At 50.1% G+C, this 17,252-nt stretch overlaps 1 protein-coding gene across 19 annotated transcripts in view; it reads left to right on the top strand.

Moving 5' to 3' along the window:
• Positions 1-16,589, top strand: part of LOC103785369 (uncharacterized) — a 57,358-nt gene extending 40,769 nt beyond the window's left edge. For 5 of the 19 annotated variants that reach the window (XR_004670668.3, XR_004670669.3, XR_004670665.3 and 2 more), the window contains one exon: positions 15,803-16,589. Coding sequence is in view for 5 of the 19 variants with exons in the window: in XM_063594364.1 (XP_063450434.1) it covers positions 6,167-7,150 (984 nt within the window). In the remaining 14 variants the exon portion in view is untranslated. The other 14 variants (XR_008620807.2, XR_008620806.2, XR_008620805.2 and 11 more) reach the window with 8 other exon arrangements.
• The last annotated feature ends 663 nt before the right edge of the window (positions 16,590-17,252 follow it).

Consider the following 17,252-nt stretch of genomic DNA (forward strand, 5'->3'; position numbering starts at 1 on the left):
CATACCTGGTTGGCCATGGGACCCAGGTGTGGCGAATCAGAGTCACTGTGATTGGCGCAAGCAGCTGAAGCAAGTAGCTGCTCATGAGAAGCACCTGAGGGTAGTTCAGTGTCACTCAAAGCGTGGTCTGCAGATAGCATCGAATTCCTAGGTCCCACCCCTGAGCTCCAGAATCAGAAGCTTCGGAGCTGGGACCCAGGACTCTGTGCTTTCACAAGCCCTCCACGTGACCCTTGTGTACTTGAGAGCCTGGACCATGAAGCCACACCATCTGGGTTGGGTTGGAATTCTAGCTGCACCACTCATTAGCTATGGACAAGTTATATAAGCTTTCTGTGCTTCAGTCTCCTCATCCATGAAATGTAAATAGCAGTAGTCCTGACCTTTTTAAGGATTAAGTGGGTTAAGACATACATGTTCCTAGAGAAGTCCCTGGCACGTGACTTGTTGCAGGCGGGCTCACTGTCACTGTCACTCTGCAGGGATGAGCATGAGACCCAACCCTGCCCAATGAGCAGTCCTAGGACTTTTCCTGGTACCATTAGGAACAAAGTGGCTCCTTCTACTGGGGTAGGGTATAAGCCTGGAGCTGCTGGTGACCGCATGCCTCCTCAGGGGGAAAGCTCGCCTGAGAATAAAATGACCAAGAAGGAAGTCAAGAGGCAAGGGGTCCCTGAGGACATTTTTGGAGCTCCTGGATCCATGGCTGGACTTGTCAATTTCATGAGCAAATTCTTTTCCCTTTGGCTTCAGCCACTCTGAGTTGGGCTCCTGGCAGTTGCACATGGACAGCTCCTGCCAGGTACCTCATCTGACTTAAACAAAGGAGTGACTGCAAGTGAGTCCAAGGCCATCAGTGAGTTGAAGCAGTGCTGGGATTCCTAATCTCCAGTCTGTCACCTCTTATTGGCTGCCTTTTCCCGACAAGGCAACCCCAAACCATATCTCCCAGGCCTCGACAGTCGGTTCTCTGGGGCAGGCATCTGTAGGCTGACCCTGCACATTGAAGGTACCATTTCGTTTCTTTGTCAGCGTCACTATTTGCTTGGGAGGGGTGGCAGAGCTTCCTCCTGGAGTCCAATCTCATCATGATCGGAGGCACCTTAGTCATGTAGGGGCTTTTTGTTGAGGCTCCTTGGCCTTTAGAGTGTCAAAAAAGACAGTCCTCTGCCAGGCTCTATCACGGTGATGCCAAGGCACCAAGCCTGGACATGGGCTGAGGTTGGAGGCTTCGTGGGCAGTGATTCTGTCCGCCTCCTTTCCTGATTTGTGTGTCGTGTGGGGCAGGGTCAGAGGCCATTTTCTGCCTTAGTTTCCCCAACTTGCAGGCCTCTGGCTTCCTGCTTCAGTTGCAGCCTGACCAGGCCCTCTCTGCCTTCTGCCCTCATCCCCCTTGGTCTTGGTCTGCCCTACCTCTTGCCCAGTTTCCCATGGCTCTCTAGACCCCTCCCTCCACTCCCATCATCCCCGTATTGCCCCATTTCAAGTTCCCACCTTCTCCCCGTCTCCCAAGTTCCCAGCCTCCTTGAATTTCCTCCTTCTGACCTCTCTCCATCTCTCCCAGCCCCTGCAGCCCCCCACTCATGTCAGTGTCCCTGTAACTCCTGTTCTTCTCTCTCCAGGGTTCTCTGAGTTTCTCTATCCTCTCTGCCTCTCCCTTCCTCCTCCCCCTCAGCCCTGCCTCGGGCAGCCACCCCACACCTGTCTGCCCCTCCTCCCCTCCTCCCCCCATCTCCTCCAGGTGGCCCGCTGCCAGTCTGGTACCAGCCGGGTTGCCATGGGAACCACTGAGCGGCTTAGGAAGCTGCCATAGATCTAATCATGGGCTGTGAGGTTTCAAGGAACAGCTCTTTTCGGTGCTGACAGCCGATTAGGCTGATGCTGGGAGGTGGGGGGCAGGGGGAACAGGAGCCAGGGAAGATGTCAGCCAAGGCAGGGCTGGCCCTTGAGGCACCTGGGAGCAGGAGGCCAGATCTGCCCAGCCCATGCTGTCTGTGCCTTACTAGCATTCTCAGACCCTCTGGAATTTTCCTGAAGAGATCATTGATGCTACATGCATTCTCTCCTTGCTTCCCTTTCACTCACATTCATTCATTGGTTTGCTGATTCATTCATTCACTCACAAAACCCTTCCTATTGGTCATGTACCTCCGAGCCTTTCCAGTGCAGTGGGAGATACAAACCCTTACACAAACTCCTGCCCCCAGTAGGCCCAGTGTTGTGACTGGGGGTATCCAGGGCTGTGGGATCACCAAGGAAGGCAGGAGGCCCATGGTACTTGGAGAGAGTGAGGGGGCCTGAGGATGCGCTTCACGGGGCATTTAGATCTGCATCTCCAGGAGGGAGGAACAGGAGTCCATCAGCCAAGAAGGGGAAGGCTTTCCCGGACCTGCAAGTTCCACCTCTGAAGGTGACCACGGAATCTGTTTTTGAGTGTGCATCCCAGGCGATTCAGACACAGACCAAAGAGTGAGGTCATGCAAAGTCACTACTGATGGAGACATTTCTGTGGGGGCTGCAGAGTGGCCCCCAGAGCACACCCTTTTACAGCTGTGCTGAGGATGGCCTGGGGAGTAAGCCCACTTCAGGAAAAATAGCCCAAAGTTCACAGCAGCCAAGTCCCCTGGGGTTGATGGTCTGTGTTTCTGGAGGGCAGAAGGTGGGGGATTCTCTGGGGGAGTTGTTCCCACTTGCTTACACCTGCACCCCATTTTAGTTGTGTAGCCAGCAGGGCTGCGTCAGAGCTTTGCGGGCCAGGAGGGCCTGCCAGCTTGGTTTAGTCTTAGATGGCTCCCCTGGTACCAGGCTTTTGGTTTTTCTCATCTAAACCAGAGACTGTGTTTGCACATAATTTGCATACATTTGCATATGGTGTCGGCGGGGCCCAGCATAACATGCAGAAAACACATTTTTCTCGCCAGGGTGCTTTGCAGCCTGGATTAGAGCCCAGGTGCGCAGAGACCAGGAGCTATAAAACTCTTCCCTCCTTTGGCCCTTGATGCTCCTCCAACTCACTCCTTCCTGCACCCCTCCCCACTGTGGAACTTAGACCCCAAGTCAGCAGGTCTGGGAAAGCCATTCCAGTAAGGAAGCCTGGATTGCTCTGGGTCTAGTTCAATTATACTTGCTGTGTGACATGGGAAGGTCACTTTTAGTGTCTCCGTCTGCCTTTGTATGAGTCTAGGTTTTACTGAAGATCGGGGGAGGAGGGTACAGAAGCATCACTTCATTCATTCCTTCCCTCCTTTATTCATTCATCTGATTCTATTCATTGTGTGCTTACAATGTACCAGGCCCTTGGTTCTAGAAGGAGTGAAACTAGCCATGTTCCCTGCCCTCTGGGGGTTTCAGGGAGACTGGCTTTAATCAAATGACCACATCAATCAATGTACAATTACGGTCTTGATAAGTGCTACCCAGAGACATATGTGGTGCTACATGGAAGCTCAGAATTGGTCTGGAAGGTCATGGATGACTTCCTAGAGAAAGCGTCCTTCCACTGAGATGTTATATAGACAAATAGGGCCAAGAAGAGCTTTCCACTTAGAAGGAACAGTATGTGCAACGGCCCTGGGGTGGGAAGGAGCAGGATGAGTGTGCAGAGGGAGAGGAAGGCAGTGTGACTGAGTGGAGAAGGGTGTGACGTGAGAATACGCAGGAAGGTGGGGCCGACTCCTCAGGACTTTTCTGGCCCGTTACGGAAGATTGTCTTTAAGACAGTGGTGCCTCTATTCTGAGAGCAGTGGGAACCACAAGGTGAGGAAGTGACATTAACAGCGTGTGGAGAAGGGGTGGAGCAGAAATGAGAACACCAATCGGGAGGCTGTGGGGGTTGTCCAGGTGACACAAGGCAAGGGCTTGAGTTAGGGTCACAAAAGTGATCTGAGATCATCAGGCAGTGACATAAGCAAGGCTTAGTGGTAGATGGAGGACAGGGCTGTGAGGAGGTGTTGACAATGACCGCTAGACTTCTGGACGGGAAGATGAGCCATTGACTGAAGTGGTGAACGTGGGGCTGGGGGAATCCAGGTTTGGGGGTGAAGAAAGGAATTGAATATGGTTAAATTTGCATTTCCATTCAAGCATCCTAGTGGTAGTTGGGCAGAAGGGAAGAGGCAGATAGGGGTGCTGTGTCCTTCCACCCCCAGTCACCCAGCCACAGGAAGGGGGGCTCCCTGCATCCTGCACCTTACAGAAGCACCTGGCCTCATCTGTCTGTAGATTAGTGTTTTAGACTTATTTCTAATCTAAGAGTAAGCAGAACATTGGGGAATGCAAAGAGCACCTTCCTTTACTATGTGTATTAAACTTGCATCCTCCCTATATGGGAATTGTATTTTCTGAATTCCAAGACAGCACCCACAAAGGATTCTCAGGCTTGTTCCAGGAGTAATGTGCATTATGATTTGCATGCTGTATAGGAACTGGGAAAACCAGAAGGGAAGGCAGGAGAAAGGAAAAAGCGACCTATTTTTAACGAACATCTACTGGATGCCAGACCTTAGGTGAGCCTTTTCTCTTTTACTAGCATTACACTGTTTAATTCTCACAAAACTAAGGTATGTATTATTGAGCCCGTTTTACAGATGAGAACACTGAGGCTCAGAGAGGTTAGATACACTGTCCCAGTTGCACAGGTAGTATGGGTTGGGGGTGGAATTTTAACCCAGGCCTGCCTATGTCTAAAGCTCATGTTCTTTTCACCACACCAGTCCTATCTGAAAGTGGAGTTCTAATCTGGGGCCCAGGAAGGATTTGGCTTTCTTCAGGGCCAGGGAGCTGGAGGGCAGAGAGTCTACTTGGTTTATGCACTGCCGGTCTAGTGGAAGCTCAGAGCTGAGCTTTCTCAGTTCAGTTGTCTGAACCTGGCTCCCACTCCTAATTTAGCAGCTTCAATGCCTCGTTCACCTTTCAGCTGCAGCCACTTTGGTCTTCTCACTGTCCCGTGGGAGTGCCAAAGGATTTCTCACCTCTACACCACTGCTTCTGCTGCTGCCCCTCTTAGAAAGTCTTGTTCTGCCCAAGCCTTGCCCACCCTCCACATCCCAGCCTCCAGCACACCCCTTCTTGTCCTTTGTGACCAGCTCAGGGGTCTCCTCTGTGAACCCTCCCCCCTGATTCTCTGGGCAGAGTTGAACCCTCCCTCTCATGAACCAGCAGGGTGCCTAAGAGTCTCCCAGGGCCGGGTTCAAATCCTGACTCTTCCACTTAGGAGCTCAGTGATCTGCAGCAAATTACTTAACCTCTCTGGGTCTCAGTTTGCTGCTCTGTAAAGTGGCTATCATAATGGCACCAACTTTACAGGCTAACATAATGTGTTATGGGACTAACATAATGAGATGAGTGAGACGATGCCTGGCAGACTGTGAGCCCTGGATGGGCGATGGACCCAGGTGGCATGCAGCCCACTGTTAGGTGCATATTTATTTACTCATTTGTCTTCCCCTCCAGGCTGGGAGCTCCCTGAGGACGGAGTCTTTCTTTTATTTCAGTATTCCCAGTGCCTACCACAGGGCTGATACAGACTAGGTATTTAGTGTGCATTTATTGAATGAATGGACAGGTGCCAGAGTTTTTGTTGTATATATTTTGTCTTCCCTTCCCTGCGTTTAGCTTTTCAGAGGTTACAGCTGGGTTTCATGCTTAGCCGTGCCCTTCACAGAAGCAGACCTGCACACAGTAGGTTCCCAATAAAGGCTTGTGGTTTATTTCTGCAGGCAATCCCTTCCCAAACAAACAGCATCCAGCCTCTGATCCACACGAACATCCGCCGCCCTCCTGGGTGTAATGGATACATATTTATTATTGCCCACGTGCCTCTCCTCCCCTGCCGAGCACCGTATTAAATGGCTGTTCCTCAGCTCCAGTGCACAAATATTCCTTTCAAAATTATTACATTCACCTTTTGTTGGCAGAACATGCCATATGAAACATCCCAACCTCTTATTGAGTGTGGGTGTCTGCTTTCTGCTTCCGCCTCAACAGCAGTACTGAGGCCAGAAGGCCTTGTCAGGGTTCCAAGTGCCTGCGTGGCCAACTATTGGCTGGACCCAAGGAGCCAGTGTGGGACCTGATTCTGGGTTAACCTGAGCTGACCTAGTCAAGGCTATCAACATCACACCACTGTCTTCATCACTGACACCATTACCAGCATTACCACCATCACATGGCCATAGCCACCATCACTGTCATCACCACCATCACTACCATCATGACTGTAACCACCACCATCATCACCACTGTAACCACCACCATCACCACAATCATTACCACCATTACCACCATCACTACCTCCACCACCACCACTACCACCACCATCACCACCATCATCTCCAGAACCACCATCACCACAATCATTACCACCATCACTACCCCCACCATCACCAACATCACAACAATCATTACCACCATCACTACCTCCACCACCACCATCGCCACCACCATCATCAACATCACCACCACCATCACCACCATCACTACAATCATTACCACCATCACTACCTCCACCACCACCACTATCACTACCACTAACACCGTCATCACCACCACCATCACCACAATCATTACCACCATCACTAACCCCACCAACACCACCATCACCACCACCACCACAATCATTACCACCATCACTACCCCCACCACCACCACTACCACCACCATCATCAACATCACCAGAACCATCACCACCATCACTACAATCATTACCACCATCACTACCTCCACAACCACCACTATCACTACCACCAACACCATCATCACCACCACCATCACCACAATCATTGCCACCATCACTAACCCCACCACCACCACCATCACCACCAACATCACCACAATCATTACCATCACTACCCCCACCACCATCACCATCACCACCAACATCACCATTACCATCACCACTATCACCACAATCATTACCACCATCACTACCCCCACCACCACCACCATCACCACCAACATCACCATTACCATCACCACCATCACCACCATCATTACCACCATCACTATCTCCACCACCCCCATCACCATCATTGTCACCACCACCATCACCACCATCACCACCATTACTACCAGCTTCGCTGCCATGATTACCACTGCCATCTGCACAGCCACCATCATTATCTCCATGTTCAGCATTACCACATCATCATAACCATCATTTTCACCATCACCACATTCATTACAATCACAATTAATACTATTAATTACTAACATTTATTGAGAGCTTTATCTATGATAGATGTAGAACTAAGCCCCTTATGTGTGTGACTTTACTAATCCTTTAAATGACCCCAGAGGCAGGTACATTTTAAATTCTTGTTTTACAGATGAGAAAACTGAAGCTCAGAGAGGTTAAGAAACTTGCTCAACATCACACAGCAAGTGGTTTTTTTTTTTTTAACTCAAGTCAGCAGACATTTAATGAGTGTTCATTAGCACATAGGATACGGTACCTCCCATTACCAGGGACACAAAAATGAGTGTATTTCCTGACCACAGGGATCTTTACAGCTTTCTCAAGGAGATCAGACATATAATTAATACAACACAGCCTACAGGTGTGTCTTCGAGAGATAAGGTAAACTACCCTGAGGGCCATGGGAGAGAAGATCACTTCTGGTTAAGACCTCGATCTACAGGCATTCCTATAATACAAACATTTTGATAAAATCTGTCCTAAGCTTTTCGGTCATGTAAGAGCCTTCTTGGCCGGGTGTGGTGGCTCACACCTGTAATCCCAGCACTTTGGGAGGCCGAGGCGGGTGGATCACCAGAGGTCAGGAGTTTGAGACCAGCCTGGCCAACGTAGCGAAACCCCGTCTCTACTAAAAATACAAAAATTAGCCAGGTGTGGTGGTGCGCACCTGTAATCCCAGCTACTCGGGAGGCTGAGGCAGGAGAATCACTTGAACCCAGGAGGCAGAGGTTGCAGTGAGCCGAGATTGCACCACTGCACTCCAGCCTGGGCAACAGAGCAAGACTCCATCTCAAAAAAAAAAAAAAAAAAAGCCTTCTTGTCTTTCTGACTGACTCAAAGGAAGACTTGGCTGTCTCTCTAACTCCTCCTGCCTGTGCCCTAGGCCAATTTTTCTTGCTGTGCCAGGTTTGCCAAGACCGCCATCTTGGTTTCCAGCTGGAAGGAAGTTTAGCAGCCCTTTTACAGATGGAGAAAACTGAGGCTCAGAGAAGGGAAGAAACTTATTGAAGGGAGAGAGTAAGCTCTTCTTTTTCAGTTCCCTGACATTGCAGTCATTCTGTGAGGGCTGTTTGGACTCTGAGTTTATCAAGAATGAAAGGGGAAGTGCCTGTATTAGGACCTTCTTTCCTCATCAGTTGGTTTATGTGGTATATGGTGGTTGGGGGCCTGGGGGTCTCTGGCCCCCTGTTGCTTCTTCTCTTTTGGTCTCTTCCAAGGGGACCTCAGGACAGCTGGGTGGGCCTGGGGGAGGGGGCTGAGAGCTCTTGTTCATCTTCAGGAGTTCATATTCCTCATGGCTGGCCAGGGAATCCTTTCCTCACTGAGGGATCACATGGCGTGGCCTCCAGAGCCCCATCGGAACACCGCGTGGACAGCACTTCAGTCCGCGTGTTCTCTTGGAGTAGCAGACTGGCCCTTTTCCCGAGAGGCTGGAGCAGGCAAGAGCGAGAGTGGAAGGATTTTGAGCTGTTTCCTGAGCGATGAATGCAACCCCACCTTTTGGCATTCTCTCAAGGACTGCAGAAAAGCCTTCAGCTGGTCTTTTGATGATCTCTGGGTATGAGATGAATGTTTCTGTGAATGTGACTCATGCTGAGGTTGACTTCAAGGAGGAGGCGAAATGGCCAGGCTCTAAGAGGGTTACACTTGATTCCTTCATTTATTTGCTCTTTCAACAAATAGTTTTTGGCCTCCCACGAAGTGTCAGGCATTGTGCTGGGAAGGGGGGTGGCAGTGGTGAGGACAGAGTAGATGTGGTTTCTGCCCTTATGGGGAAGAAGGGAAGACAGATGTGACTCCAGTAGTTACACGAATGGAAACAATTACACAGAGTTTTAAGCTCTACCCCCAAAGAAGCAAGGGCTGCTGAGAGAATGTGGAACAGGGACTGGCCAGTGGGTTTTGGGCATCCCAGTGACAACACTTACAGAGTGCTAATGGTGTTGGGTGGGCTGGGCTGCAGCTGCAGCACTGGTTGTTAACTTTGTTAGCTGGCTGTAACCTGTGTGGTATCAGTTCTTCAATATTCTGTTATCTGCAGGGCCACGCGCTGTTCCTAGTGCTTCACTCATACATATTTACTCATTTCATCCTTACCCCTATGAGATAAGCACTCTTGTTATTTTACAGATTGGGAAACGGAGGCACCGAAAGATTGAGTACATTTTCCAATAATATACAGCTAATAAGCAGCAGGGTGAGGGTTTGAACGCAGGCCCTCTGGCTTCAGAATCTAGCCTTTCTCCATTCCACTCCTAATGCTTCTGGTGGATGAGTGAGTTTAATGAGGTAAAGATGGGGCAGCTGTGGGGTTGGGGTGGGTTTCAAGCACAGAGCTGTGTGGAAAATGCCTGGTAGTAGGAAGGGCACAGGACACTCAAGGAAGCAGGTGAGGCTGGTGCAGCTGGCATTAGGGGCCAAGGGGCTGGGGGGTGGGGAAAGAGGGCAGGTGGCAGGCAGGGGAAATGGACAGAGCAGGATTACGTGGAGCCTGGGAGCATTATGGTTCCGGCCAGGATCCCAGCAGAGTGAGCTCCACAGGGGTGGGCACTGTGTCTCTTTTCTTCATTCATGTATACCCAGCTCTGAGCACACTGCCTGGCACATAGGAGATGCCCAATAGTGATCTGGTGAAGGACAAATGAGGGAGCCAACTCCCTTCTCTCCAGCCCTCACCCAGCTTTGGCTTCCCCAGTTCCCACTGTCTATTAAAATTCTAATTGCTGGGGCTCCAGCCCTGGAAAATGCAGTTTAGTAATTCTTGGTGGGCCTGGGGATCTGTGTTTTCAATAAGCTCCCAAGATGATTCTGACTTTGCCTGGTTGCCCCTGGACACTCCTGGAAGCTGGTGGTTCTGCTTGTAAGGGGGCAGCATGGGGGTGGGGTGCCACCCTGCAGACGCTTGCTGGGGGACACACCTTGAGCTCACTGCCCCCCATCTCAATGTTTGTCTACAGCACTGTGGAAAGAAACTCTCTTGGTGGACTTTCCAGTGCTGGTTTCCTGGCAGCCCTCTCCTCTTCTGGGGTTGTGGACGTCAGCTCCCGGGCTGACCCTGGCCACCCAAAAACCTGGACTGGATCATCGTTGATATGGTCACTATGGCTGTGTTCCCACTCAAATCTCACCTTGAATTGTAGCTCCCATAATTCTCACATGTTGTGGGAGGGACCTGGTGGGAGATAATTGAATTCTGGGGGCAGTTTCCCCTATACCATTCTCATGGTAGTGAATAAGTCTCAAGAGATCTGATGGTCTTATAAGAGGAAGCCCCTTTTGCTTGTCTCTCATTTCTCTCCTGCCTGCCACCATGTAAGATGTGCCTTTTGCCTTCCACGGTGATTGTGAGGCCTCTCAAGCCACGTGGAACTGTGAGTCCATTAAACCTCTTTTTCTTTATAAATTACCCAGTCTTGGGTAGTCTTTATCTGCAGCATGAAAACAGACTAATACGATAGTTGACCTTGAGTTTTAGGCATTCTAGAAATCTGTTGGGAACCGAGAGAGAGAGAAATCAATTATTCAGTCAACCATCCAACAAACGAATTAGTCAATCTAGAGAAGAGAGAGGGAAGAGGAGTGGGGTGGAGACAAGGAAGAAGGTAAAATAGAAGAGATGGAGGAGAGATTGAGAATGGAGACGGGGAGTGAGAAGAGAAAGAGGGAGATAACAGACAGCGAGAGACAGAGAGAGGAGAGACTGCTGAACGTGGGGATGCGGTGGTTCTTGGGGGACAGCCCTGAGTAACAGCATTGTAGGCATTTGACAGAAAGGGCCTAGTTGTCCCAGCTATTCTTGGAGAGGGCCTGAGGGGTCACACATGAGCACAGCTTACAGGTGGTGCAGGTGTTGAGAGAGGTGGTCATTCTCCTGATAGCCATCATCTTATAGTTTGTTGTTGTTGTTTAAGATGGAGTCTCAATATGTTGCCCAGGCTGGAGTGTGGTGGTGCCAACATAGCTCATTGCAGCCTTGAACACCCAGGCTCAAGTGATCCTCCTATCTCAGCCTCCCAAGTAGCTGGGACTACAGGTGAGCACCAACCACACTTGGCTAATTTTTGTATTTTTTTGTAGAGACAGGCTTCTGCTGTGTTGCCCAGGCTGGTCTCAAACTCCTGGCCTCAAGTGATCCTCCTGCCTCAGCCTCCTAAAGTGTTGAGATGACAGGTGTGAGCCACCACACCCAGCCATCTTACAGTTTTGAAGCAGGTGAAACTGGCAGGGCTGGAGATGGCTGGGAAAGGCGGTTGTGCCAGGCCTAGTGGAGGCTGGGGCTCCACTTATCTCATTCAGAACTGAAGACCTGTGCTGTGATGGCGCAGGGGCCCTCGGCATCTGGGCCATTAGCAGAGGGACTGGCAGTTGCACAGGCCAGAAAGGAGCCCACCTGTAGGAAAAAGATAAGTCTGATGGGCCAGACTCAGTTTCCCTAGCTAGAAAATGAGGGCATGGGACCAGGAGATCATACCCACAGCTACCAACATTAACCTCCTGCTATGTGTCACACTCCTTTCTTGGGCCTTCTGGGAACCCGTCCTGAGCTGGCCAGACTCACCATTCCAACCTCAGCCCCTGCCACTCTCCCCACACCATCCTGCCATCTTTCAACCTCACCAGGCTCATGTACGCCAAGCCTGTTCCTGCCTCAGGGCCTTTGTACTTGCTGTTCCCTCTGCAGAATGTCCTCCCGTGGTCTTTGCCTGACTGGCTCCTTGCTATCACCTCTTCAGAGAAGCCCTCCATCATCACCCTGCCTCAAGTAGCTTCCCAGTCACTTGCCTTTACAGTACTCAGTTTTATTCTTTGTCACTCCATTCCCCTTCCGGCATAGGTGCTCCATTAAATCAGGAACCTTGTTGCTTCTGGTATCTGGGGTGTCCCTCCGCTACCCCCATGTGAGTGCCTGGCACATATAGATACTTGATACCTGCTTGCTGAATAAATGAATAAGTGCAACTTGATAAGTTGGTGCTTAATTTGTGTTATTTCAAGTAGGTGTCATAAATATTTGCTTTCATTAGGTATTGAGGGAGATGTTATCATCAGGGTCCTACACACAAGGAAACTGAGGTTCCCAGAGGTGAGGTCACACAGCTGGGACCTGGACTCAAGGCTCTGCCTCCAAAGCCCTCTCCCCCAGGGTGCCCCCACCTTTTGTCGAGCAAAGAGGAGACACCAGCCACGAGGAGCTGGGGGTAATCTTTGCGCTTTAGAGATGAGGAGGTGATGGCTGCGGGTGAAGTCACTCAGCACTGCCACCCTCAGGCCTGTGGTGGTAATGCCTCTAGGCTCCTTCTTGGGGCACGCTGCCTGCAACTCTGTGATTCTCAGAGACCCAGGGCAGGGCTGGGAGCAAGTGGCTGCTGTGTGGTTCACGCACCACCTCCAGCAGTTGGCTCCTAGAGGTGCCCAGTCAGAACAATACACAGGGATTTCGGGAGAGAGTGCTGTCCTTCAAATCATTCAGGCTCATTTCCCAGACAGGCCAAGCACAATGCCACAGATTTCCCCAGTGGCATTACCCATAGGACAGGTGCCCCTTGCCTCTGTGGGTAGCAGAGAAGTGCCTCATGTGTCCGAAGACTGCAGAAGTCTGCTTCACTGGTCACCTGTCTGTCGGCAGTGGTCTGCACCTCTTCAAACCCCTGAGCTGAGGTTTATCGTGGTCAAGGGGCAAGATCATGGCTATTAGAGCCACCTTGGTCTGGATTCAAGTCCCAGCTATGCAACTTACTGGCTGGGTGATGTTAGGCAAGTTACATTACTCTCCAAGCCTCAGTTTCCCTATCTGTAAAAGGGAGATGCTTATCAAAGTGCTTGGTCCAGAATTAAGTCAACAAGCGGCATATCAGCCCCTTGCCATCTGGCTACATTTTCACCTCTGGCCACTCCTGCCCAGTTCCTCTGCCATGCTTTGCACACACTGTTCTCTGCCTGGACGCTCACCCTGCCTTGCTTGCTGGGCCAAGGTCTCTTCCTTCTACATGGCAGGCACCGCCTCCAGGAAGCCTTCCCAGACACCCTCAGAGCATTGGTCTATCCTGGGTTCTCTGAGCCTCCATACTGTTAGAGTGGTGAGGTCTGTAACGGTCAGTGTGTGTGGACCAGGGTTGTGTCATTTTTGTCCCAATGACTCCAGCACAGGACTCAGCAGGAGTAATATCAGTTGAATACATAGATAAAAGAAGCACTAGAAAATAGAAATGAATTAATGAGTAGAGAAAGGAAAGAAGAAAGCATGGAGGAAGGAAAAAAACAAAATAAAGGAAAAAGAGAAGAAAGCAAGGGAGGGGGAGAAAACAGAAGATAAAAAGAAAAGAAATGAGAGAGAAAAGGCAGAGAAGGAAGTGGGTCCTCCTAGGGTCCCTCCCGCCATGCTGATGTCTCAAGTCCCAGCTATGAAACTTACTTACCCCCCGTCCTGCCTGCTTCTGTCTGCCTGTCACTCCGCAGAGGTCCTCAGTTGCCTCCGGCTCCCACAAAATATTCATTGTTCTCTTGCCTGCTCTGCTCCGCCTCTCCCTGCTTGTTAGGTGCCAAAATGGTGGAATGATCAGAGGTAAAGCACGTCTGTCACCAGGCATGGTGGGGCTGATTCATCGAAAGACGCTCCTGTCCCCCAGGCTCCGCTGCAGAGGCTGACTCAGCCCTGGCTGCCTCTCTCCTAAGGTCACAGCGGTGTCTTCCCCAGAGGGTCCAGAAAATGTAGCACAGGCTTCGAAAAGGGCACAGCCCCTGGAGCTAGAGAATTTCTTTATGAGCAATTGGGATCAGAGAACCCTTGGCTTGAATGTGGTGGGGCAGACCCTAAGGATGCTGGAAGGGGCTGGGAGGTGGTTCAGCCTGTGCCGGAGCTAGGGGAGCCCCAGTTCCACTTGGCATTCTGGAACAACCTCGTGGGCAATTCCTTGAGCACGATCCAGGAAGGCTGGTATCTGGGGATGGGCTTGGGCTGGTAGGGGAGCGGGTAGGCTTTCCAGATGGGACTGGAGACAGGGCTGAGAGAGCACAGGAGAGGCAACACTCTGCAGGCTGGGAGGCAGAGGCCAAGATTCAGAAAGGCTGCCAGAGCCGAGCCAGCTCCAGTCTGAGATGACAGCCACTAAGAACCCAGACAATAGCCACTTTTTCTGGGTGCCTACTATGTGCCAGGTCTCTACCATGTACTCGGGGCTCCAGGGGCCTTGTTTCATTCCACCCTCACAGCAGCCTTCTGGCATAGGTGTCATTGTCATCTCCATGTGAGGAAACCACAACTTGGAGAAGTTGGAAGTCCTCAAGCCCATGGCTGTAGAATGTCAGAGTCCTGATCTGAACCAAGAACAGCCAAGCCCTGTTGCCTTCCTGGCAAGGCCTACCCTTTAGAAATGGCTTACTAATTTTTCTAGAATATAATAATACATGCTAGCTGTAGAAATGTAGGGAAGTAGAGTTCAAAGAAGAAAACAATTTACCCCAAACCCAGCATTTTTTCCCCTATGCCCTTAAAAAAACCACAGCAGGCACCATGTGGCTTCTTGTTATTCCTAGTTAACATTAGAGCAGAAGCATTGTCCTTGGAGAATACAACTTTTGGCAAGTATAATTTTTACTGGCTGTCATAGTATTCTGGTTGGGGATACGTGCCCTAATTTCCTTAGCCATTCCCCTATACCTGGACATTTGGATGGACTCCAAAATTTCACCGTTATAAGCAAGACTGCTATGTGTTTCTTTGTGTTCAAGCTTTTTCTGTTTCAGGCCTGAGCATTCAGGAGATTTCTGGAAGGGGAATGATTGGGTCAAAGGGAGGGCTGCTTTGGGGAGTGGGTCGAGTGGAAGAGGACCAAGGAATCCTGGCAGTCACCCCCAAGAAGGGTACTTTTGTTTCTAAGAGAGACCAGCTCATTGAGGGAGGCTGCCTTCCTTTGGACTAACTGACCTAAGTTACACCGACATCAGAACTTTTAATGATACCTTTTTGACCTTCTGACTGTTTCTTTACCCTCTTATAAGCACTGTGGGTGTGTGTTGAGGGGCCCTTCATACATTCACCTTGCTACTGGGTTCCTGAAGGCATCCGCAGATTCAGAGAGCTTGGGGATAATCTTATTCAACCCTCCTCATATGCACACAGCTGTACCATTTGACAGGTGCAGTGACTGAGTCCCAGTAAGGACAGGTAACTTGTTCAATCTGCCTGAGAGTAACTTTGCTAAGAGCAGATGGAGGCTCCCTGGCTTCATGGCTCCCTCCACTGTGTTAGATGCCTTGCATTTTGTTTTGATTCCAGGTCATATAATTCTATCCCCAAGCATAATGAAGAACAATTGCTGGTATCATGGTTGCCATGGCAACACTGGTTCCAAATTTCCTGCTAGAGGTGCTAGGAGTGAGGGCTTGGGCTATAAGGGTTCTGAGGCTGGGATGGGGGTGCTGACCGGAATGGGGCTGGAGTCCACTAAGCTCATGCCAGTGCGATGACATCACCCTGATGCCCTCAAGGAAGCCCCAGGGCTGGGCCCAGAGCATGGACTGTCACCAACAATGCTCCAATTTGGTGCTGATGTTCCCTGTGCAAAGAGAAGCAGGATCCATGTTTCACTTTTTTTTTTTTTTTTAAAGACTGGATGATGAGAGGCACAGCTGAGTCCGGAGCAGACTGAGCCACCTAAGAGGGGAGGAACCACTGCAGAGAAACCGTGTTAAGCCTTTTTGAAGTTCCAGAGGGAGAACAAGAGAGCAGAGGCTCCTGGTGGCTGGTGACAGGTGCTGATTTGTTCTGGGGAAAGAGCACAGAAAAGTGCCTGGAGAGGAGGTGGGGCCAAAATGGGATGTAGGCAATGGGAAGGACTCTCAAGACACAGTCCTGGGCTCCCAGGCAGGACCAACCCCCAAACCTGTCCCCCCAGGAGCCTGCAGAGCCACTGCCCTGACAGGGGACACCTCACCTCCTCTCCTTGCAGCTGCTCTTGGCTGGGAGAGCAGAGGACGGGACAGGAGAGAAGCCCCAAGAGTACTGAAGCTGAGGCTGGGGCAGTCTTCACTTCCCTCTTTCCTCGGCCCTTTTCCTGTTCTCTTGTCTTGTCTCTCTTTCTCTACTTTCCTTCTCCCTAGCCCAGTCTCTCACCTCTCTTCAGCCTCTGGGCCTTTCCTTCTTCCTCTCTTGCCCTCATTCTTCCTTCTCTGTCCCTCTTGTCTTCTCTTTTACCTCCTCTCTTCTTCCCTCCTTCCTACAGCTATGCCTTCTTCCCTCCTTTCTCTTGTCCCCAACCAGGGCATTAGAAATGCATTCCAGTTACACTGATCTGGTCACTGCATATTGTATGCATGCATCAAAATATCACATGTACCCCAGAAATATGTAAATTACTGCATATCAATAAAAGAAATGTAGCTTCTTTGCCTCACATACAGAAAAGCCAATCTGAAGTATAAATAAATAAACAAACAAATAAATAAAACGAACCACACTGCCCCCCCCCGCCGCCTCCCAGCCATCATCTGTGCCTGCCACTATTTGCTCAGGGTATCTAAACATCAGCCAAAATCAAAGAAAAAGTTTTAAAATCTATTGTTAAAAATTTCCAAGGCTAAGTAGACATGCATGTACAATAGCATTTCCCAAACTGTGACTTAATAAACTCCAAGCCTTCAAGTTGGGAGAGGTGGTTCCATGATACCGTTAAAAGCACAGACTGAAGCCCATCTGCCTGGGTTTAAATCCTTGCTCTGCAGCATGATAATTATGTGACCTTGGGCAAGGGCTTAAGTCGTTCTGTGCTGCAGTTTCCCTCTCTGCAAAAGGTAATAATAATAATACCTGCTTCATAAGTTGTTATAAAGATTAATTGCCTTAAAATGGAAAGATCTTAGGACAATTCCTGGCTCTTAATAAGTGCTCTATAAGTGTTAGTGATTCCTAGAAACATTGCATGAAAGGAAGTTTGAAAAACACTGAATACTTCTTGGCTGCCATCTTGAAAATAACACAATAGCACATTAGAGGGTCCAGAAGTCCTACAGCAAAAGACCTGTATGACTCCGTTTACCTTAGTAATCCTCAAACTTATTT

This window comes from Pan paniscus, chromosome 1 (assembly GCF_029289425.2).
Source record: "Pan paniscus chromosome 1, NHGRI_mPanPan1-v2.0_pri, whole genome shotgun sequence".
Taxonomy (NCBI): domain Eukaryota; kingdom Metazoa; phylum Chordata; class Mammalia; order Primates; family Hominidae; genus Pan; species Pan paniscus.